The sequence below is a fragment of the Durio zibethinus genome, chromosome 20, assembly GCF_047325235.1.
Source record: "Durio zibethinus cultivar Kanyao isolate XHJ-2024 chromosome 20, ASM4732523v1, whole genome shotgun sequence".
Classification (NCBI taxonomy): domain Eukaryota; kingdom Viridiplantae; phylum Streptophyta; class Magnoliopsida; order Malvales; family Malvaceae; genus Durio; species Durio zibethinus.
Window position 1 is genome coordinate 3505455 of NC_143181.1, and position 23756 is coordinate 3529210.

Below are 23756 nucleotides of genomic sequence, written 5' to 3' on the forward strand. Positions count from 1 at the left end.
ATTTCAGGGGACTTTTTATAATTTTAGCCAAAAAAAAAAAAAACTCACCACGTGTTCTCTGCGTAACTTGCAACTTAATAAATAAATAATAAAAAAAAACAAAAGTTGAAGCCACGCAGAAGAGGAAGACGGAGAGCCCCTACGCCTGCGCGCTAAAAAGAAATAATTTTTTTTTCATCTCTGCCCTTTTCTTCACTAGATCTCAGCGCTTCCCCTTTCTTAAAGATCCGATTATGTAATTATTCTTTTTTTTTTTTAATTTTTTGTCAACTAATCAGATGGCTTCGATCCGTCGAACTCTCTCGCCGGCATATCACGACCGTTCGTACCAGAACGGCGCCGGATTCTCCTCTCCGTCTAACAAGTTTTTACCCAACGGAAGCAGTAAAAATTCCTCCTCGTCTTCGTCGTATCCGCATTTACCGTTTTTATTCACCGCTGTAAATTTAGTGTACCGCAAAGGATGGCGGCGATCTTTTTGCAGGTGTCTCTTCTTTTTCCTGATAGGGTTTGTCTTGGGAATTACTCCGTTTGGACGCATCGATACCGATATCCAAGCCAAGGATTTCGCTTTCCCCGAACTCAAACCTTCGCATGTCAACCTCGAATTCGACGACCAGATTGTTAATTCTGTTTCGTTGGGCGTTAATTCGAGATTTCAAGAACAAAAGGAATTTACCGATTTAATCGAGCCGTTAAAGCAGTTAATAGTCGTTACGCCGACATATAATCGGGGGTTACAAGCGTATTTCTTGAACAGGTTAGGGCAAGTTTTAAGGTTAGTGAAGTCGCCGTTGGTTTGGATAGTTGTGGAGGAGAAAGCGGCATCTTTTGAGACGGCCGAGATTTTGAGGAAAACCGGGGTTATGTATCGGCACGTGGTGTGCACGCTCAAATCTAGTAACGTGAAGGACCGAGGTGTTCATCAAAGAAACGCCGCTTTGGAACATATCGAACGGCATAAGCTCGACGGGATCGTGTTTTTCGCCGACGACGACAATGTCTACACGCTCGAGTTGTTTGAAAGGTTGAGAACCATAAGGTAAATTTAAATTTAAATTTATTTATTTATTTTGGGTAGAATGTTGTTTTTAAGAGAGTTAATGGGGATTACAAATTTGGGTAAAAGTGAGTTTTTGTAACGTATGTGTTGCGAAGTTAATAATTGTTGAATTGCTTTTATTAGCGTTTTGTTTTGATGGGCATTTAGTTAGAGATGGATGCATTTATTGAAAATGGAAGTGATTTTGGTTTTGTAGGTGGTGATTCACTATCTGAAAATGATTGCCATCACCTAATGCATTAGTACTTTTTGTTTGTGAATCAAATCAGCCTTTTAACTCTTTATTATTCTGAATTACTAGATCTAGTTTTATTTTGCGTATGACATCCGAGTCAAATAGCCTGGGTCGTCCTATGTTTTAAGCATTTCCTCCATCTTCTGTTTATTGCAGTATTGTTTGCTTATGAAATGCCATTTTATCAGTTTTGTCATGAGATGTTGAATGAGGAATTAACTTAAAAGTTAAAAGTGTTAGCTGCTGATTAAAAGTTTTCCCATTTCAAAAGGTTAATGAAGAGGCCCATAACTGTTTGCTTGGATTTTCTTAGCTTAGAATGATATGAATTGTCAATTTTAGATTGCTATAAATTGAATTCGGGGTTTGTATTGTTCATCAGTAGGTTAGAGAATGCAGAGAGCTCTTCGATGGGGTAACTTCAAAGTAATTTTTGTCTTCTCCTAATCTTGCTAATATAAAGTAATTCATAATATATAGCTTCTTCTGTTGTAGCCGTTTTGGAGCTTGGCCTGTTGCCATGCTTGCACAAAGCAAAAACAAGGCAATTCTGGAAGGTCCAGTGTGCAATGCAAGTCAAGTAATTGGATGGCACACAAATGAGAAAAGTAAAAGACTTCGGAGGTTTCATGTTGATATGTCAGGATTTGCTTTCAACAGCACTATCTTGTGGGACCGAAGGAGATGGGGATGCCCCTTCTCAAACCCAATTCGACAGTTAGACACTGTGAAGGAGGGTTTCCAAGTATGAATCATACTGTTGCATTTTATGCTTTCATGGTGAAGCTATTGTGTAATATCTCTAGAAATGTCACAGCCCAGTTCTTGGCTTTGCTCACTGTTTCGTTTATGCAGGAAACTACATTTATAGAGCAAGTGGTGGAAGATGAAAGTCAAATGGAAGGTATACCACCTGGTTGTTCGAGGATTATGAACTGGCATCTCCATTTAGATGCTGGCAATCTTGTTTATCCCAAAGGCTGGCTACTTCAGAAGAACCTGGAGGTTATCTTGCCTATTAAGTGATGGAAGCTCATCTCTACTATTTTTTTATGCTGAGTGTATAAATGGGTATGAGATCTAATTCTGCATTTAATTTAAATTCTCCATTTTTGTAAGTTTGACTTCAGTTACCGGACAGATTGGCCTGCCTGAAAACAAGGGAATACAGAAGCAGACATGAATAGATGGCAGAGACGGAACTAATGAAATTGAGTGGAGATCAGTTATCTCTCGAGCTGTTTCTTTGGAAGTATTGTTGTATTTTATTTTAGGATGGGTATCTAATAATGTTATGCTGAAGAGTTTCTGATTGGTGGTGCCCATATTTTGTGCTGGTGGCGCATTAGTTCAACTTTTCTGAGCAGATTTACTGCAATCATCGACATATGGTAGTGCCTTTTGATATTCATCTGGCAGTGACAAAGAAACAGAAGATTTGTGATTTTTTGTTTCTAGAATTTTGTAGCGTGAATATTCTTACAGAACAAATCTTGTAGAGTTCCGTTGCTTGAGGGGATTTAATTTGTTATTTTTGAGGAGCACTTTTACATTCCCCGCTCTTCCCTACTCCACAAAATAGGTGGTGTTTCATGGGAGATTTGTTGTGGATCCATAGTCTATACCCTGTACTACATGCATTGTTGTATCGAAAACAAGAGCCATTTGTTACTTGTCCGAAAGCATTTTCCTTTTACCTCGTTCATGTTCATTTGTTGTTATTCCCGCAACTTGGAGGTATCGTTCATAATTGGGATGGTTGGACAGGTCTTTTATGTTGACATTTGTTTACTTTATTGGAGAAAGAAAGCTATTTATTATTTCCATTACGCGCGGTGCAGACTTGGATATATCACTTTCTTTTTGGGAGAATGGCAATGCTTGTCATTGCAAAGGATATAAGCTTGTTAGCTGGAAATCAATTCGCACATGTTCCCCTAAATTTCTAATATTTATGAGTTCAGATGGCTTGTAGAACAGATGATTGTAAAGAACATAAATCGAGTTGTTTCCTCGAAATATTATGCAGTGATGAATCAAAAAACAGGAATATTCCATCGAGAGCCCTCTCATTTGGTGAAGACGGGTGATGTGATGGGAAACAAAAGAAATATTAACACCTCATTCCCTATATTTATTAGCTTGACCCAATTGATATATTTGAAATTCATTTTTCCTTTAAAATCGAACTGTCCCTCCGACTAAAACTCAATTGTTATTGAGAATACAGGATCCCTACGCCAAAACAAGGGAACCACTGATAACCTTACGCTCTTCGGAGGGCTATCAACCCCTATACAATACAAGTTAATTACATATGCTAGAAAATTGAAGGTATTCTCGAAAATTTTTTTTTTTTTTAAAAGGAATAATATAAAGGGAACTATGGTACAGTCTTCGAAGCAGCTGAAGGGAAGGGACAGATCCTCTTGAATGGTGACACCCTTGCTAGACATGCTGTTTCATGAGCGACTAGCTATCGGAGTTCCAATCCCGGATTCAGCAATGGTGATATGAGAGGCCCATTCTTACATTCCTCCATCGGTGAATCAAACACTTGCATATGAACTGACTTGGTGATCAGATCCACATAACTGCTTGAGGTGCAGCTGGTCCATTTCAAAAATATGAGCAGCTTTGAGTTATCACGTCAGAGTTGCTCCCTGAACTGAGGAAGTGTCTGAAGGATGCAAGGTTGACATATGTGATTGCTGCATATGCGATTCATTTGCAAGACCAAGTACAGCAAGTGTTGATCTGCCAAAATGTATAAGCAATTCGAAATCACTACAGAGAGCCAGCATACAAGGGCAAATGATAACCTATATGAACTTTTAAAAGCTTCATTTATATGCAAATTTCTTGAGGCTTTTTTTTTTTTTTTAAAAATTTGACCCAATCATTTGTTCACAATCCTTGTTAACAGTAATAGCAGTAGTAAACAAGATAAGTATCCTGAAAGATCTATGAAACATTAGTTGAACCAAAAAGAAGAAAAAATAGTAGAAACCAGAATTTTCTTTTCTTCCTTCTTCGAGTTTTTGGCACAGGGAAGGTTCCTGATAAGAATCTAGAGGACTCTACCTAGGCAGTGAAGCTTTTATAGTTGGTTGGCTTGCATAAGTAGCTAGGGAACTTCTGAGACTACCATATTTATTCAGCGTGCTTTCAAGTTGTGGAGGAGGCAACTGCAATCACCAAACAGGAAAAGAAAAGTGTAAACCTAAACATAATAACCAAAGAGCCACAGGTTCTCCATATGCACTAAGGAAAAGGGGAGTTCATATGTAGCAGATCCTGCGTTACCTGTAATAATACAGGAAAAGAATGTGGTTGTGTCTGAGCCACACACTTCAAAAACCCAACCCACAACTTTGGCATTCTCCAGACCTACACTCAACAAACAGACAAATATCAGTTGCCCCCGTGGCAAGCCAATTAATAAACTAAAGTTTACCAGCATGGTTGTACAGTTCTTGTTTCTAAAGCTTACCGAGGCAAATGATAGATTTAGTCACTGACCTGTTTACTCACAAGTTTGGATAGCATTTCCATGACAAAATCAACCTGGATATAACAGACAATAAGGCTCAAAAAATCATTGGTTCAATCTTTGTATTATTCTGTGATTTCATTCATATGGCACATAGCCATATCAAAACATGCATTGGCAATGGATCTTGGTGTAAAAATATTCTATTCAACACACCCTTAAATCTTCACACATAGGAATAAATAATGAAAAGAAATGCTAACAAAACCAACACAAATAACTTGATCATGCAGTCGTGATTGGTTTTGGAGTTATGAATCTCAAAGAGGCTCAGCCAAAACTCTGTCACAAATGATTTGATAAGCAGATACAACAACGCTGTTTTTTATCAGGTCAAGAAGGTCAAACTTGCACAAACATCCAAAAACAAATTGAAACTGCCAGACAAGTTTTTACAAGGAAGCGGATATGATTTAGAACCAAAATGTGAATGAACTGAATAATGTTAAGACTTACCAGGGTAGGAAACGCATCAATTGCCTGAATAACTGTTCTCATGAAAAGTAAAGGAAGAGGGATCTGATCAACCTGAATTATATTAAGGAAAACATTACTACAAATATAAAATAATGGTATCAACCCCAGATAGCAGAGTGCATATACATACCATCTGATTCAAGGCCTTTGCTAAGACCTGCTGTGTGAAAACTGTGTGCTGCTCAAAACAAGCCGAGCAAGCATCCATTATCTGGAAATTTTTTTAAAAGAGTCATATAGAAATGTCAACGGGGTAACAGCATAGAAGAAATTACAACCATCTATGAATCCCTCAAAATAAACAATGCTTTGCAGAGTGTAGTTGTCCAATGTTCTATTTCATTCTATTTGGTTAAGTATTAAATTAATCTGTTTGTGCACACATGGGGCACACATTATCATTAATAGAGCCGGCCAAACAGAAGGGAGCAAGTGTCTTTGATTAGCAAAACCATCAGATCCCGTGATATAAACAACAAACCTTTTTGAGTGGGGGGCCACCTTTTTCAGGAATGATGTCATGTATGGCAACCAACACTTCAGTTGGGGTCAAGGCAGGACCAGTGTGTGCTGAACCCTGTAAGAACCAAGAGCCAAAGAAAAAAAAAAAACCCTTGGATTACAGTATCTTTCTACGAATCAACATTTTAACTCTAACCAAAGACTTAAAAGAATCATAAATTAAGACTCAACTTGATGGCTGCTTTTACTAGCCCTTTTGCTTCTGATAGAAAAAGAAAGCAAATAGTAATGTCTGGATGCAGACGCAAAAAATATTGCTGAAAATTTTGAACTTAAAAACCAACTTGTATGGATAGGTTCTCTTTAATAGACATCTATCATGTTTCAGTATTATCATTTGTTTACTCGTAGTAAAATTTGAGAAAGGAAAAGGCAAATACAAAAACCCTGTAGCAAAAGTGCAACCACAAGGGGCCAATGTTTTGAAAGTAAAGTTCACTCTCCCAAGGAGAACAAAACTAAAACCAGCATTAGAGTTGCACTTAAAGGTCCAGCTTCATCAATGAAGATGCACAAGCAATTATTATTTTCAGATGATGTTTTATCAACCCAAAAAATTATTAAGATCCTATAAACATATCTTGACAAATGAATAACTTAAATTCAAGATGCTAAAATCACTATCTTCAAGATTTGTTGATTCTAAAAATGTTTGTTTCTTCCTTCAAAATGATAAAATGACGTAGTAATATGAAGTCACTTAAAAGAGTACACAAATGCACGACCTGAAATGTCCTAACAATTTGTGTCTAAGAATGGAAAATGATTAGTAAGGGAAAATGTTATCATACTCAATGCAAAAGAGAAATTACAAAAATTGAAAAAATAAAGCATTCACATGTACCTGTAATATGCGAGCAAGTGCAAGCTGGAACTTTTCCAATGGAAGGTCAACAAGCCGAGGGAAAATAGGTAACACCTGAGAACAGTTAATGATTATAGCCAACTTGATTAATGCCACTTTTTCAATGTTAAGTTATTTAGCTGAGAGTAGGAGTCATTTCATGGAAGTGCAGCAATATGAAATTAGATCAACACCACTAATAATTCATCTTTTATTTGTTTTTGAAATGCAATGAACATACACAGTCATGCTAAGTTATTACACACAGAAAGAAAAAGAGGAAATTTTAGAAGAAACCTCATCCTTGGAAAGTGAAGATAACATTGGAATAAGGATGGTAGCATCCTGCAAATAAACAGTCATAATCATATGGCAGAAATATAACCATAGGAAAGACTGTAAAAGGCAGAAACCATAGGAGCTCTGAATATTGGGAAAGAAACCTTCAGCTTAGTTTCATATAAATGCTTCACCGTAGCTACTAAATCAGGAGAAGGTGTTGTCTCTTGTGTCAGTATTTGCAGCACCTTGCCAGAAAACAAAACCACTATCAGTGTCATTCAAGAATAATCAGAAGAAATAGAGTTCCAATGCTGAAATAGATTTTCCAAATGGTAATGGAGATAGAGCCAACCAGTGTCAGAAGATTTTCACTTCCTTGTGGCGGGTCAGATATTATTTGGAGCAACTGAGAGTACGACTGACCTAAGGCTCTTATTACAATAGGGATATGGCGGTGAAAAGCCTGCATCAACAACAAATAAAGAGTACAAATGAAGGTACCACTAACAGTTACATTTGTGATTAAATACAGTAACAAAATTAGTGGAAATGAAAGATCAATTATTCAAGCAGAACTAAGTTTCTCCGTCAAGAAAGGATCCTATATCCATGAAGCTTTAAATGAGCAAGTGGCCATTCTAGACAGCATCTGGTAGAATCACTCAAGTTTTCTTATATAACTACACATATGGATTGGCAAGTATTTATGGTTCGCATTTCTCATACAAAGCAGTCGCTGATTCTCATAATTTTTTGCAGTTATGTATTGAAAGAAAAGAAAATTCCATATTGCACCCCATAATTTCGCTCAGCTGGACTTATATTCAACAAGAAGGTAAAATTGACACCAGCCAAGGGCCACAAACAAAAAGATTGAACTACATAATAGCTTGACCTAAATAAAACTCATTTTTAATTTACAACTTTAGATACTTGATTTTGGCTACCAACCTATCATCTCTTTACATATCAGTAAAGTTGCCTTGTAGGAAATTACACTACCGCATACACTAGTGAAGGCAATCCAGAACAAGTAACGAGGTTGCTTCACTTAAATTTGATTCATTTTAAGTTTGATTCACTAAAAGCTCCTTCACCGAAAGGACCTTCAGTTCACTAAATAGATCCTTCACTGAAAGCACCTTCATTGAAAAACTGCTTCACTGAAAGCACCTCTGGTTCACTAAATAGCTCCTTCACTGAAAGCACCTCCAGTTCACTAAATAGCTCCTTCACTGAAAGCACCTCCAGTTCACTAAATAGCTCCTTCACTGAAAGTTCCCTCATTGAAAGTTCCCTCACTTAAGGGTAGTTCTCTAAAAGTCGCTCCACCAATGTTACTTCGGTAAAAGAAGAACTGGATATAACCCCAAAACATGACATGGTTCTTGGGTTAATTTCACTATTAGGATGTTTATAGTTTGGCTTGGTAGATAATATATGAGTGTTTTTCCCTTCCTTTTAGAATAGATAGTGAACTCCTAACTTCACTATTCACTATCCCCAATAATCTAAACACCCACCAGACAAAGCATCAATACTTAGTAACTGACAATTTTTATCATTATGCCTATTAAATATTCATGTTATGTAAATGCTATTTTTGCAACCTATATATTTGAGCTCCCACAATTCATTTAGGGGACTCTCAGCAGATTGACAAACCCTCTCTCTCTCTCTTTCTACCTCTCTCTCTCTCTCTCTCTCTCTCTCACAGTTCCTTTCTTGACCTTATCTTCTGCCTTATTCAGCCTTGCTCCACTATCTCTCTAGTTCCTACACCTTGTCTACACCACCTGCCACCACAATCGATACTTCAGGGTCTGCTTCAATCTTCTTCTCTGCTGACTCCCAATACATCCTGTTTTGCTTGTTTGCAATGCTTCCTCTCCCTAACAAAGAACCCTTTTATAACAACCAAAGAGCCAACCTAATCTAAACACTTATTAGACAACAGAACAACAAAAATTCATGGTTTACTTCAAATGAGATCAAACCACCTATTGGCTTTAGAAGTTGAGCTTACCTAGAAATGTTAATTTTATATTTGTATCACACATGCTTGAAAACCAAATTCAAACTTTCAAATCAACCTAATTGCTGTCAGCATAGAAAAGACCTAACGTTTTGAATGCCCGACAAGAGTGGCTGTAGGCTTTCAGAGGCTAGGTAAATTATTAAAACCAAATCACCCTACATCTTATGTGATTTCCAGTAAACAAACGCTGTTACTCTATTACTATCACAGGAGCAGATAAAAAGTTACAAATCATGCAATATTTTCGGTGAAGCTAAATCAAACTCCCCATAAACCGGAAAAAAGATTACATGGACAAGCAGCCTATCTAATCTGTTCCTAATAGTTATATGATGAACATGGAAACAGACAAGACATACCTGCTTTACGGTTTTTGGTGCTCGCCCATAAATATCAAATGAGAGCTGAAGAAGACTAGGCTTCTGAAAAAAAATCCATTAACATTACACAGATATACACCACAAACACACAAAAAAAAAAAAAAAAGAGAGAAAGAAACTGTCAACAGAAGCAAACCTTTGTGCATAAAGCAAAAAACAGAGAAATGAGTCTTTGAGTTTCAGAAAATGACACTACTGGAGGACTATTACTTGTTGATTTTGTATTCATAGAGTCAATTCCAGAAGCTGAACCACTAGTAGATGTGTCCCCGCTTCCAACCTGAAGAATTTTCAGCAAGAAAAATTAAGATAAAAAATTGAAACAAATTTAAGTCTGGCCAAAAGTCTACATTTGTTTGAACCAGGACATGCAGAAATGTTAGGTTGTGCAGCTCATTATACTAGACTGACAAAAGGTGATATCTGCTGAAAAATGGCTAAGGTTCTTAGGGCAAGGCATGGAAGAGAACTCACAAAATAGAACTTGACAGCAAAAGCACAACACAGTCCATACAGCTTTTAAGCAAATGCAAAATATAGACCTTGAAAATAAACAACAAAAATAGCTAACAACTTATGCACCAAAAACCAACAGAACCTAATATATTAATCCAACTTTCTCTCACAAATACTCCATAATGGTCATGAAATCCATATTAGCCACCAGCTAAATATTGAAGTTTGAAGTACTTGGAAAAGCAACAAGAAGGGGCTTTTAGAACATATCCCTAACCTCCCTTTCGCCTCTTTCATCAATGGACCCAGACTGCAAAAACTCTGCACCTGCAACATGGTGATCCACAGCAGACAGCAACATATTTGTTGCAAATTGCTCAATTTCCCCAGATACGTAGCTCAGCTGATAAAGTTTGTTTGCTACCTGTGCAATATAAATTTAGGAAACAGAGAAAGGACTCATCCTTGCAACAGAAAGCCAAAATCTTGAAAGGCTTGGTAGAAGACACAAAAGATGTCATAAAGGAGTGAGTTCTCTTACCAGCCGTATAGCTTTGCCTCGAATGTCATCTTGAGAGTGAACAGCACACTGCAATCAGGGAAGAGTAACAAAATGAAAAAAAATAAATCATGCACCAAAACACAACTAAAGTGGGACTAAATGCATTCTATGATGCTTCTCCCCTCCATGTGGAAAACTATAGCCTAGAAAATCTGAATGATATTTCTCATGCAAGTGTGGACCCTCCCAAGGGTAAACATCAGCAATAATGGAAGAATTTTAAGACAAGCATTCAACAAATGTAGATTAAGGCATGTAACCCATGAACAATTTATCACTAAACTATTGTCTTGGCCAACTTACCTTCAATGCTATACCTAAGCAGGCTTGCCGATTATTTGGACGTCCCAAAATTAAACTCCACACCACACCAAGGCCTTGCGTTACACGCTCAGCATCACGAATCTCTCTCCCAGTAACATCAAACACATCAGTATAGCAGAGATCATCTAATAGTTTCAAGGCAGAGTCAGGCAGAAATGGAACTTCGCCAAGAAGTCTACTAAATGACTTATCTGAGGCCGGAAAAGTGTCCACCAAAGATTTGGCCTGCAGAAAATTAAATTAGATAAATCCATAACTCAGAAAAAATTATTACAAGATTGGTTCACTTAAATAAGAGCTTACCACTGCCAGGAGAAAATTTTCATAAAGAACAGCAGAATATGAAGAGTTATCAACTGAATTTGAAACTGTGAGAGAATATAGGTGGTAGAGAACTTGCAATACAATCTCGTGACCCTGACAAACATCACAATATAACATAATGTTACAAAAGTTTGAAAAGGAGGAATCGATATGCAAAAAAAAAAACACAAATGTAATACAATTTCAGGATTGATTGAACCCATAGGCTCATCGGACCAAGACAAACAGCCTAGGACCACCATATTTGAATGTCAAAACAACAATCCATGAAATTTGGTACTAAATATGGATGACATCCACTATAGTAGGCACTGAGATCCATCAAGCAAACAAATTGAATAAACAAGAAAATTGGTTTCACACTTTCCTTCTCGACCAACAAATAAACAAGAAAAATACAATCAAGTGGAAGTAATGAACTCAACCGTACTGTACTGCACAGACAATCAAACAATCAACAAGAAACAGCCATCAGACCAGAATAGCTTAGTAGGATGAGAACATTGTAAAATTAATGCAAAGTAAACTATCTGCCAAAGAAAATGCTGTGTGGTAAATAAGCATAAAACTAAATTGATTGATTGAAAAAAATGTGAATCATGTGATAAACAGAACCACATAGCTGAAATATGGTATGCCTTTGTGTGTGTGTGTGTGTCACAGAGAGAGAGAGAGAGAGAGAGAGAGTTATTATACCACCAACTAAAAACTTCAAAATGGCAGAACAAAACAAAAGGAAGAAAAATGAAAAAATTAAGAGAGAGAGAGAGAGAGAGACTTCAAGTTATTACACCACCAACTAAAAAACTTCAAAATGACAGAACAAAACAGAAGGAAGAGAAATGCAAAAATTCAAAGCAGAAAAGAAGTAACAAATGACAACTTGAATACCTTTTGTTGTCGGTAATCCACAACAATTTGTTTTCCCAACATGACAACAATATCATCAGCATCAATCTGAAAGGAAACATAAGCACACGTAATTTTGTATACGTCACTTGGCATAGGAACTTAATAAAACATAGCATTGAATGCTATTAGTACAAGGATCTGAAATTTGTGAAATTATCCAACATAATTCTAGATATTATTCATAGTTTTGCAATTTAGGAAGTTTTCAAGTGCACACTTGTACAAGGTAGGAGAATGTTGGCGATTAATCAAGTCTAGGGTTTGGGATATGGGGGGAAAAAACAGAGGGATTTTGGCACATTCAGAAAAGGAAGAGGACATTACTTCAGGATATCCCTGAAAGGAAACTAACACTTTTCACTTGGGGACAAAGGTGTACCTTTTTAGAAGGCCTTTGATCCATTAAACTAATTTATTTCAGCTCACTGAGACATGGATCTGTCTGTCTTTTCCCATCATAACTTGATCAAAGCAAACCTATGTTATCCACAACCATAAGCCTAAGAATCACTCATTTTCTTGAATCTATGCACATGAAAACACACTGGTAGTTTGTTCGAAAAAAAATAACACACGTTGGATTTGCCCCAAACCTGCCCTACGTTAATAGTAGTCAATACACAGTGAAAAGCATATTTGTAAAGTACTTCAACCACAGTTCATTAAAAAAGAATGGAAAGGCTTTACACTATAAAGGCTGCCATCAGCCTATTGGCCTTTGAAGCAGACTGTTATTCCCACAGAACCTCAGGCATGCTATCTATTTAATATTTGAATCTCTCTTTCTCTAAACGAGGTGGTTGTCTCTCTTCTCAAGTAATTTTAGATGATGAAGGGAGAGGCTTCAGGCACCTAACTCAAGTAGGTGATGCTCAGAACAAACTTTATGCCTTCATTTAAAAATCTAGATCTATTATGATAATCAGCCACCCAAACATTATGCAGCATGTAAACTGTATATTGATGTTAACAAAGCATTAAACTCTTGATTCAATCTGCAGTTTGCATGGTAACAAAGTTCAAGACTAAAAACAGCACAATGGTAAGTCAGAAGAGAGAGAGAGAGAGAGAGAGCAGCAGCAGCAGCAGCAGCAAACATTCAGAGAAGAGAAACAAATCAGAATATATATAAATATATATATCTATATATATAGCCTGTCACCTGACCAACCAGCCGTGCAATTAACGCCATGCGCATTTGGTTACAGTCTGACCAATGAAGATGCAGGTATGATTCAGCGATCTGTTGAACTGCTGATTTTCTCACACTTCTTTTCTGCTCTTCAGTTAGCTCAACATATAGTGGTAGCACAGGTAAATCCTGCCCAATCTCATCCAAAGAAGATATGTTTAAAGTAGCAGGGAAATTCTGATCAAACTCTGGAAAAGAAGATGCATCAGTCTCATATTTCAATTCAGCATCTGCCTTCATTTCAGCTGAATCTTCATCATCCATACGAAGAAGAGAAAGTGCTCTATTGGAAGAAGTCTTGACATCTATACTGGGAACAATGTCTTCCATACCACCCAGAACATCCCCTTCAGGAGCTGGTTGCTCAACAGCAGAAACTGACAGAACTTCTATTATTTTATCATCACTTTTGGTGTTAGACATTGAATGCACAGCAGCATTTCCAACAACTGTCACAGAAAGAAGCTTATTAGAAATAGAACCATCAAACTCAGCCATTGCAGTGCCAGTGTCCTCCGGAACAGGTGATGGCATTCCAACAGATACAGCAGGTCGTCGTGGATCTAGGCGACGGAGATCCTGAAAGGGTTAGCATTAACTTCCATTTGACTAAATGGAATTAAAAGAAAAAAAAAAAAAAAACCTAAATCTAGGAAAGGATAAACTATTTACGAAGCAACAAATGATGACAGACACAAGTGGTTACCCTTCTTGGGTCACGTTTGGAATCTGCAGCAAAATTATTGACAGTGGATGTAACAGACACTGATGAACTGGTTGTAGCAGCTGAAGTAAAGGGCAATTGTGCTGTGGGAACAGGAGAGTGCAAAGAATTTGTTGGTGCAGGAGGTGGCACAACTTGAGCTGGACTATTTACATAAACAGCTTGTTCTGTTATAGGCAATATCCCAAGCCTTGTTAATGGTGCAGGACTTCTAGGCAAGTGCCTCATATTTGTGATGACAATATCAGCCAGAAGATCAGGATGAATTTTTGAAATAAGAATTTCAAGAGATTCAGCACCTCTTTCTCCTTCAGCAAGCAAAGCACCAATCATTGCAATCATTTGCTCAACAGGAGTTAAATTACCATCCGAAAGTGGAAAATTAGGAGATTGTCCATTAACAGAAGCAAAATGCTGCCCAGAATCATTTATTTGAGTGGCTGATATTGAATGGGAATTGGGACCAGAGTGAATACGCTTGGAGGCCATTTCAAAACTATTTGTTAGTTCTTCATTATCATGAGACATAGATCTTTTCTTTGATACATCCCCTAAAACATATGCTTGGCTTGATGATTGATCATCCTGACAAACATAGTGTTTACCATGAGAAACTGGTAAAAGCTACCAAGAAATAACTCTTACCACTGAGAGAAACTTATTACTACTATTATGTACTAAACAGTTTTTTTTTTTTTTTTTAATATCATTACCCTGCCTGACTGAGTTTCCCGTGAAGCACGCTCACTATTTTTTATCATCTTTTCAACCTGTCTGATGACATGATCAGCAGCATCCCCAGCATTCATTGCTCGTAGAGCTCTAAGCAATCTGTCTCTCGACTGATCATCAAAAACAACACCTAAATTGTCAGGTAGAAGAACACTGAACAGCCTCTAAAGTTCATAATTACTGGCCTTATAGGCCTAAGTTTCATACAAGCCAGGAGTTGTCAACAAAACCTTTGTAAACCTTTGTAATACACATTTCCATTGACTTTTTAACCTTTGAATAATAACTCCACCAAGAAAGCAATCATCGTCTAGAGGGAGGATAATAAAATAATTATAAAATCCAAAGTAATAGAAAACACTGATATTTGGATGCCAAACTCTTACTAATCTGTATTATATAAATAACAAATTAGTTACTACAAAACATCATTTGCTCCTGTAATTGGTATCTGAATTCTCCAAAAATTATAAAAAATTACCTCTATAATAGCTGGATAAGTACATCTCAGGAATCCCATAAATGCAGTTCTCAAGGAATACTGAATACTTGCGGTATGACATCCCCTCACCGTCTCAAAGTTTGGATTAAAATCGAGAAGTGCAGAAAGAACAGTGCCATAGTGGAGGGGTCTCTTCCTTGCTATGGCAGCAAGACTGTCAAACAAAAAAGGGGATTGGTTATAGCAAAACAATAATAATAGTAGCTCTAGCAGTGGAAAAAGAATTCAAATTCCTCACAACCGAACAAATACAAGAATGAAAAATTAATAGCTGAGATCTATAGCTATTCCAAGACAAAATAAAAAGTCAGAATTATACCAATCTCAACGTCTAGAGTGAGACATCTTGTTAGTTGTCACAATCAATCACAAATCCATATTAAGGTTAGCTTTTTATACCAATCTCAACTATAGGGGTAGCACAACAGAACAATTGTGAGGAAAATCATTTCTGATTCACTCCTCCTCGAAGCCCCACTTTGATATAACCATTATTTAGCTAACAAACCCCCCTCACACCACCCCTCTTTTCTCTATCAGTGATAGAGCTTTTAAGAAGAATGTAATCAGATGTAACCAAGCCTGAAGGAAACCAGAAAAACAATTGCACACCATAAGAACACTAGAAAACTAAAGCAACACATTGTAACTCCAAAACAAGATAACTTAAAAGGGACTACAATAAATATTTGGAGACCTTCACAACAAAGAAGAAAAAAAACCATTGGTTAACCATCCATTATTGACATAAATATCTGGTTTAATCACTATCTTTCACCTAAAAGATAAATAACCTTTCCCCAAATCAACTATTCATGTCAATGCTCCTTGTCTCCAACATTTTATAATTTGCTCTAGTAAACACTGCGGCAAAACCAAGCTTTCTACTGACTGTTAACTTTACTTTCCAATAAAGTTCTCTATAGATCAAGCTAGTTCCCACATTCATCCACGTTACATCAGTAGAGCAAACATTTCTTTAGAATCGTGATTGAACTGTCATCAATAAACCAACATTTAGCAACAAATTCTTAACTCTTCAGTAGGATAACCAGAAATAAAGAAAGAAATAAACCATAGATACAACAGCCAGTGACAGCAAATACTTCACTCTGGTGTGGTTACCAACAGAGCATGCTTAGCAAAAATATAATACTTAATTCAACAACCATGATATGTTATTACCATAAATAAACTTCTCTTTTCAGCTATTTTTAATTTTAAACATAAAAGAACTCAATATTAGAACTTGACCATATCTCATGACTCATAGATACGCCCATATCTCTTAAAAATTTAGTCAATTCAAAATCCAAAATTCTAGGTTTCTTAAAACTATTGCAGGACCTGAGACACATTCATTATACAGACCACATGATAAATAACATGCATTGGGGTGCAAAACCCATCCCCATCAGTGCCACCAGCAAAGAACAAGAGCAACCAAACACTATTGGCCTCCCAACATCTTAACAGTCAATTGTCACAATCATTGTTATCATCGCAACCTCCACCATCAGTTTGGTCACCATCACCCTAAATGCTTCCACACAAGACACCCTTTTTAATAATAAATTCGAAGAACAATGGATTTTAAAAAAGCCATTTTAGTTTTTTCTCTTTATATATTTCTAGTTTCTCAACCAGAAATGCAAACCAATAATTCAAATTCAACATACTCGGACTAGGCAGGCTAAGATACAACTTTATGAATAAAATCTGCCTTGCTAATGCTCAAATGGAACATCATATACACAACTGGTAAGAGGAGAGAGAAAGAGAGGCCTTCTTCCTTGTGCTTTTTTTACTCCATTATATTTGTTAACAAACAGAAAGAGAATGTCCACACAAGGTGAGCCAACAGAATATGATCCCAAAACAAAAATGAGGAAAAGAAAGGGAAGGTTCCATATGCTTTACAGGCAATTAAAGCAAACATGATCCTAAATGATGGGAGCATGTATTTCAAGCAGTTAAAAAATGAGAGAAACAATAGAGCAAATCCTTAAACAACTCAAGCCCTCAGCAGAAGTAAAACTAATACAATATGAATCTCTCCTCCTTACCAAATGATTGACTCCTAATAACATGCTATTGAGATTAGTTCACCATATTCAACAAGGCTTGCATTTCAAGAGCACTGTTAAATTTTTGAATAGGTCAAGTCACATCTAAAAACATATTCCCCACTCTTTTAACTCATGCTTTTGATGATGCATAAAGTAGTCACTTTGTTGCCAACTAGTTAAATCACTTTCCCAAAGAAATACTTAAATGGAACACCATTTAAACATCAGTGACTCAAGCAACTTCAGACCTTGAACACTATGACTCCATGGTTATTTTAAGTTACATAAAACACTCTCAAGTTAATAAATAGAGACATCGATTAAAATAAAAGTCAAGGAAACTAGTTCAGGTCAGTATTATTGAAACATATACACATAAGATATTAGGGAAAATAAAAAGGTCATTATTACTGTAAAAGTAACTCAACAGATGACAGTAATTACAACCCAATAAAAATCTTGGGGAGAAAAAAAAGGAAAACAATACATTCTAATAGCAACAATGGAAGCAAATAACTCAATTTTTTAATGGCACATTAGCCTCCAACTTCACTGATAACTAGAGAAACTTAACCAGCAATGTAGCTAAAGCAGGTATTTAGTCATGCGCAGCCATTGCATCTACTGCTTCAAGGGAATCACATAAAAAAGTATCACTAAGAATCAGAAAACTTTATGTTTTACTCTTTGATTTCATTGAAACCCTGAAGAAATAACCGTAACTTGGTAAAAACCATGCCCTTATAGCCAATAGGCTTGTCTACCAACATTCTATATATATCCAATCAATACACAGAAGGCTTCAGCACACATAAAGACCAACCAACAGATGCAACATCACATAAATAAGAATCTTTTTAACCTCTTTCAAAAGTATCATTCAAAGTTCCTCATGGTTCCAACCACCATAAAAAGTCTAAAATTATTTCCATGTTGAAACTGATATAAGATGCCTTAAATAATTTTCAAGTTCATGCCTAAGTATATCATAGAACCTAAGTACATATCACACAGGGAAGCAACATCTCAATATTGTCAATAAATTACAGTACAACAATTTTGACAGAGTTCAAGGAATTTTATCTTTTTGGCATATAATATTTTCTACATTTGAAGTAAAGTTTAGTATTTTCTACTTATAAACAACCATACTAAATTCAATAAAGGCTTTAAAAGCAAAAACATGTTTCTTTGACCATTTCAAAGCCTCTTTATTCTTGATCATTCTGGACAGTTAAGTCCTCCAGATATTCAATTTATAACACAATATCACCCATCTTTCCTAGCTGCTAGGTATCCCATGATGTAAACTATTAGGATCTCAACTTCAATGCAGATGCTATTCTTTAAGTAAACAAAACAGTGAATGTCTTCTTGCATAACCACCAACCATGTATGCAAACCTGCTCAACATACAAAAGATGGTGCAACCTGCAAACTTAACTGCACTACATTCTTGCCAAATGATTATTTACATGCAAAACAAATGAACTGTGTATTCGTAGCAATGGACCGACAGCAAGCCAGAAGAACACACCATCTCATCAAACAAAAATTTCGAACAATTTTCTAAACAAGCTTGTGATAAACAAGATTAAAGTTTGTCTTTCAAATTCTGAAATCTCTTCTAATTCTCTTTGTTTCTGGCCAAAAGAAAACATTTTCTATTGGTAAGTTGTCAATAAACATAATACATTTTTCACCTATATCATAAAGGTTGGAGTTTAAAGTGATATAAAGATAGAAAACGTTGCTAAGATTAAAACTCAGAGGAAACTAGGCAGTTTTGATGACAATGGTACAAAATTGATTATGATGCAGTCTCTCTTTTGAAAAAAAAAAAAAATACCCGTACAATGCCAAGCCATAGAAAAATGTACTTTTGAAAACAAAAAAAGAAAAAATAAATAAAATTGAGTTATATATTAATATTGGTTTGAAATGCTTAAAATATACCATTCCATGGATAACAACCTAGAACCACTTGCCCTAAGCAAAACCCTTACATGTAATCAAAATGCTTGCCTTTATGCAGTTAGAAACTGGGTTGAGACATGACAGGAAGTGTCATTGATTACACTGAAAGATTTTCTTGGATGGCAACAAGTTTTGCATCCAACCACTTCGGTGCCCATGCACTACAATGTATTTCAAAGAACTAGGTCAACAAAGGGCCAATCAATTACCTAAAAAGAGAAGTAATTACAAGAAAAAGGCTTTTAAGCCAATATCCGAACAGCTGAAGAGCTTGCAGAGAATGTAGTCTTGTTGTTGACCATAAAACCAACAAACTAAGCTCCATGAATAGAATGCAGCATCAAAATAATAAGTATAACAAAAACTGGAAACATAGCAGATTTAGCAAAATAATCCAGTTAAAAAAAGAATTTTGATTATTAAAGTATTTAATGTGCATCAACTGTTGTAAAATAACCAATACATTTTAAAGTAGCTTGCACATTTTCAGCTGTACAAATATACAGCAGAAACCCAAATAATAATATGATCTCCCTAATAGTTTACTGCATTGCCTGATCACCAAGTTTCTCAGCACAAGTTGGCTGGCCATTATATGCATTGCTTGACCATTCCTATCATTGGCCAATGGTGCTCCATAGTACACATAAATGAGAACATTGTCTCCCTGTAACTCCCAAATCTGACCCAGCAATGCTGCAGTATCCAAGGCCATTAACTCCTCAAAAGAGAGCCGGATAGCATGCTGCAATGGTATCACAAACAAGCAGTTGAACTTGTACTACAACCTGTTTCCAAGCTTCAGCAATCCCTCCAAAACTTTTAAAGATAGTAAAACAGAGGGCAATGCTAAATGCAACGCAGTCCCCATATTATAAAATTTAATATTAATTGATCAGATATGGACAGTAAATGCAATCAATAAGTTTGCATATGGAAAAGCAGCATTACAAAACACTGTCATCATCTAGCTTGAAAGTAAGTGCTCTTCAGATATGACAGGGTATAATATCTTCTTGGACTCAAGATAAATAAAACGGAGAGCACAATGAAGATGCAAATAAAGCTCCCAGCTCTAACATTAATGGGAAAAGCAAAGGCAATATGGACAGCATTCTTGACCAAATGAGATTTGATGCCAATGCTTATCAACTCCAAAACAAACAAAACAGTTTTTTTTTTTTTTAACTCCATTCAACCATTATATGTCCTATCTATGAAGCTAAATAAACAAAAAAAAAAAAGTAAGCAAAAACATAAAGCTTTATGACCCCCCTGACAATTTTAACTTCACATTTCCAGATTTTATCAAAAACTATTCACAATAACGATGCAACCAGAAAGAGAACAAAGAAAACCATAAATTCAGAAGAGAAAGGCTCATAAACTGTAGAACAATAAAAAATATGTACCGGTGACAGAATACTCACCAATTGATAACAGTGATTGTTACAGAGCCAGGGAGACTACCGGCTGATTGCAAAATGTCCAGTAAAACAAAAAGAGTCCTGTTTGCATCTGATGTTAGTGCAACGGGATCCAAAATAGGATAACCACCACTCAACCACGATACATTAAAAGTCCATCTACTCCCTCTGGTAGCTAGAGAAACATTAAAAGAAATAAGTTTCCAGGGAACCAGCAGCTAGAATATATCAATATGGAAGTTCTAAGAATGGCATAAAAAATGGAAGTCCTACAAATGACCCAAAAAGTCAAACACAGTGTATGGACCTTAAACCAAATCACGTCCTAGAGAAGTTTGGAGCCCTTAACAATTGGAATGCAGTACCTTCAACAAATTTTTCAGAATCAACGTTGTCAAATGTTAAAAGTAAGACATATGTCTCCAAAAATTTCAGCGCCAGCAACTTTGTCCCAACTGAACCAGGCTACAAATTTAAATCAAAGAAACATTGATTGCACATGATTAGCAAGTTGAAAATATCAATAGAAAGAACTAAAATTAAATAATTCTAAATAATCCTCAATAGACAGAACTAAATAAATTTACAGAAGAGTTACAAAAGTGAGGGAAAAGAAATGGACGTGTATAACCATCAAACAAAAACCACAATCAACCTAAGATTTAAAGCCACACCACCTCAAACAGATACAAAACCTTTCTCTTGAATCCGTCACCACCTCAAGATAAAGCATTTAATTATTTGTCTAATTCTCACCTGATAAGTATTAAGAAAGAAATACCCAAAAACTTATGGCTTGTCATTTTAATCACACTTCTCATAGAAATAAAATAACTTTCTAATGTACAGTTTCTCTATATTGTAAACATGGACATAAAAGAAGCCTAATATCCAGTAACCATTTCTTACTGTTAACCGTAAGAAGGTCAACCTACTCAAAAGCCACTCCTTTTAGCAAGTCCACCCACCCACCCGTTTTCCCCAAGGGAAAAGCATAAGGAAAGAAAAAGAACAGACATATCCAATATTATAAAATGAATGAAGGCCATCAGAATAAAGGTGGTGTTTATAAATCATTAAAATTTTTCAACCAGTTGAAATTTTTAGCTTACAATGATTTAAGATTTCAACTGTGTTTGGTCACCCATTTTGGGCACCACTTAATCAAAAATTCTACATGAAACCTGCCAAACTTGTTAATTAGTTAAAACTTATATTTTAATTAAATTTTCTTTTATGCCATTTTTTGTAACTCTTGTTAGATGTGAAATCTCTATTAAAATACGTCTCTTTTTTTCAAGAAACTCAATAAAAATATATTTGATATAAAAAATTTCTACAAAAAGTGAAAAAACCAACCAGTTTTCATAGAATTAATTCAGTGCTAAAAATTCAACATCTAATATTTCAATTTATCAAACAGTATCTAACTTGGTCAATATATTACAACACGTCAACAATTGAAAATTAGCCCACACTTGCTTAGAATTTGGAAAGCCAAAGTAAATATGTCATATATACCTCCAATGCAATGGAAAACACACCTTCCTTGAACCTAACAATCCACATCCATAGTTCTTCGAGCCACTGGTCAACTTTACCATGCTGTTGAAACTATAATTTCCCAGAAAAAATTGAAAAATTTTAGGTAGAGGTAAAAAAACCAGATAGTTTGAGAGATTAATCAAATAAGAAAATATAAGAAGGGAGATAAAGGAATCATATCATCATTTTTTGGAGTTATTTAATTTACGAATGAAAAGACACTGTCACTAAGTGATTAAACATATTATAATGCACTCAAAATAATCAGAAAGTAGCAACATAAAACAAGCAGCAATCTTTAATAGTTCAAAACACATATGTTCAAAATCCCAAAGCATGACACTCCAATTATGCATGGAAGCATAAAATAATATAGCACGGAAATATCATTAAAAAAAAATCTGACTGCGTTAGGACTACATGTTTACTTAAAAGGTAGAAAGTAACCTGTAATGCCGTTTCTTCCAAAACACTGCAGAAGAAATGTGTGCCACTAACAACAGATTGCCTCACAACATCGGAGTCAACATCCCTCAAAAACGCTACAAACACAGGTACTATCATAGTAGAATGCTCCATCGCTTTTAATGCAATATCTTCAATTATCCTTTCAACCATTGACAAAAAAAAAAAAAGGAACAAAATCCCAGCTACAACTTTAGGAACCTAGCAACATATAATCAGAAGACAAAGCATCGCAATCCTTCCTAAGCAATTAGATCAGTAAAATTATAAATTTAGTTTTTTTATCAAAACTAAAAAACGAAGCAGTCAAGCATTCAGCGGCAGGATTTAAAGAAATTGTAAAGAAAGAATACGAAAAGAAAGAAAGAAAGAGCAGAATTAGGGTTTGAAACTCACTCGACGAGAAATTTCCTAACGAGGCTGTAAGGCGAACGCTGGAGGTCAGCTAGGCAAGGGAAGAGGTCGGCAGCGGAGGAAGAATCGAGAGAGGAAAGAATATCCTTGGCCTGTTTAAGAGACGAAAGCTTCACCGCCAAATCGGCGTGGTTATTCGCGGCGGTGAGGAGAGAGAGAGCTTGGTCTCTAGAATCAGCAACGGCCATAGCTTCGACTTCGACTTCGACTTCGGCTTCGGCTTCGGCTTCCCCTGGAGAATTTCGATCGATCTTGGGTGGGAGTCGTTGTAAAGGGGAAAAGCGTCGGGGTTTTGAGGGGTAAGGGGTTTGGAGTCGAGGGAGGAGCATATGAAAAATTTTAACGAGGCGCAGAGAGATACCGAGGAACAAATTTTTCCAAATTTTGAAAAAAAAAATTTTTTTATTCTTTTGTAAATGGGTGTCTCGTGTGAGAGAGGTTGAAATCTCGTTACAAGGAGATAGGGTCGAAGATTCGGAATGCGCTTTTGAAAATCGAAAGTGGGTTTATAAGTTGAACGTTTTGTTTATTTATGTACTTCGTTTGCCAAACGAGTCGCTAACATGCATCTGTGGCAAATTATGCCCCTTTTTTTTTTCTTGCTCCGTACGCTTCCAAATGCATCCATATTTTTTACACTCTTTTTTTTTTTAATTATCTTTAGATAAAATTAATTAATTATTTTTTATCTCAATTTTAAATTTTTGTTGAATATATATGTTTAATAAATTATATAA

At 36.0% G+C, this 23756-nt stretch overlaps 2 protein-coding genes across 16 annotated transcripts; one reads left to right on the plus strand and one right to left on the minus strand.

Annotated features, from left to right (window-relative positions):
* The first annotated feature begins 113 nt into the window (after positions 1-113).
* LOC111315497 (putative beta-1,4-xylosyltransferase IRX9H) lies at positions 114-2969 on the plus strand. 4 transcript variants are annotated; one of them, XM_089749264.1, is made up of 4 exons: positions 114-1042; positions 1779-2043; positions 2154-2369; positions 2440-2969. In XM_089749264.1, exons 1-3 carry the CDS (start codon positions 279-281, stop codon positions 2322-2324), a joined length of 1200 nt encoding a protein of 399 aa, XP_089605390.1. In that variant the 5' UTR covers positions 114-278; the 3' UTR covers positions 2325-2369; positions 2440-2969. The 4 variants fall into 4 exon arrangements, with proteins under 4 accessions (XP_089605390.1, XP_089605391.1, XP_089605389.1 ...); XM_089749265.1 differs by having other exon boundaries at positions 1794-2043; XM_089749263.1 differs by having other exon boundaries at positions 2154-2969.
* Positions 2970-3405: 436 nt separating this feature from the next.
* LOC111315495 (uncharacterized) lies at positions 3406-23546 on the minus strand. 12 transcript variants are annotated; one of them, XR_016330664.1, is made up of 27 exons: positions 23002-23539; positions 22588-22747; positions 22117-22209; positions 20961-21060; positions 20599-20770; positions 15102-15276; positions 14602-14730; positions 13871-14473; positions 13135-13743; positions 11952-12017; positions 11040-11153; positions 10716-10961; positions 10392-10439; positions 10128-10274; positions 9531-9674; positions 9374-9436; positions 7329-7439; positions 7138-7221; positions 6992-7039; positions 6695-6769; positions 5810-5905; positions 5459-5539; positions 5308-5379; positions 4821-4865; positions 4605-4688; positions 4309-4486; positions 3406-4055 (listed from the first exon to the last, which is right to left on the minus strand). XR_016330664.1 is itself a non-coding variant. In XM_089749262.1 (27 exons), exons 3-27 carry the CDS (start codon positions 22197-22199, stop codon positions 3944-3946), a joined length of 3588 nt encoding a protein of 1195 aa, XP_089605388.1. In that variant the 5' UTR covers positions 22200-22209; positions 22588-22747; positions 23002-23534; the 3' UTR covers positions 3406-3943. The 12 variants fall into 12 exon arrangements, 11 of the variants coding, with proteins under 11 accessions (XP_089605388.1, XP_022772983.2, XP_089605387.1 ...); XM_089749262.1 differs by having other exon boundaries at positions 4383-4486; positions 22140-22209; positions 23002-23534; XM_022917248.2 differs by having other exon boundaries at positions 4383-4486; positions 23002-23534.
* Positions 23547-23756: the final 210 nt, after the last annotated feature.

Excerpts from the sequence above, each read along its gene's own strand:
- LOC111315497 (XM_089749263.1), top strand. The coding sequence starts at position 279 with ATGGCTTCGATCCGTCGAACTCTCTCGCCGGCATATCACGACCGTTCG. Across the intron at positions 1,043-1,778 it reads GAAAGGTTGAGAACCATAAG|CTTCTTCTGTTGTAGCCGTT; the intron begins GTAAATTTAAAT and ends CATAATATATAG. Across the intron at positions 2,044-2,153 it reads CTGTGAAGGAGGGTTTCCAA|GAAACTACATTTATAGAGCA; the intron begins GTATGAATCATA and ends TCGTTTATGCAG.
- LOC111315495 (XM_022917248.2), bottom strand. The coding sequence starts at position 23,348 with ATGCTCCTCCCTCGACTCCAAACCCCTTACCCCTCAAAACCCCGACGC. Across the intron at positions 10,275-10,391 it reads GAGGCAAAGCTATACGGCTG|GTAGCAAACAAACTTTATCA; the intron begins GTAAGAGAACTC and ends TATATTGCACAG. Across the intron at positions 4,689-4,820 it reads CCAAACTTGTGAGTAAACAG|GTCTGGAGAATGCCAAAGTT; the intron begins GTCAGTGACTAA and ends TGTTGAGTGTAG.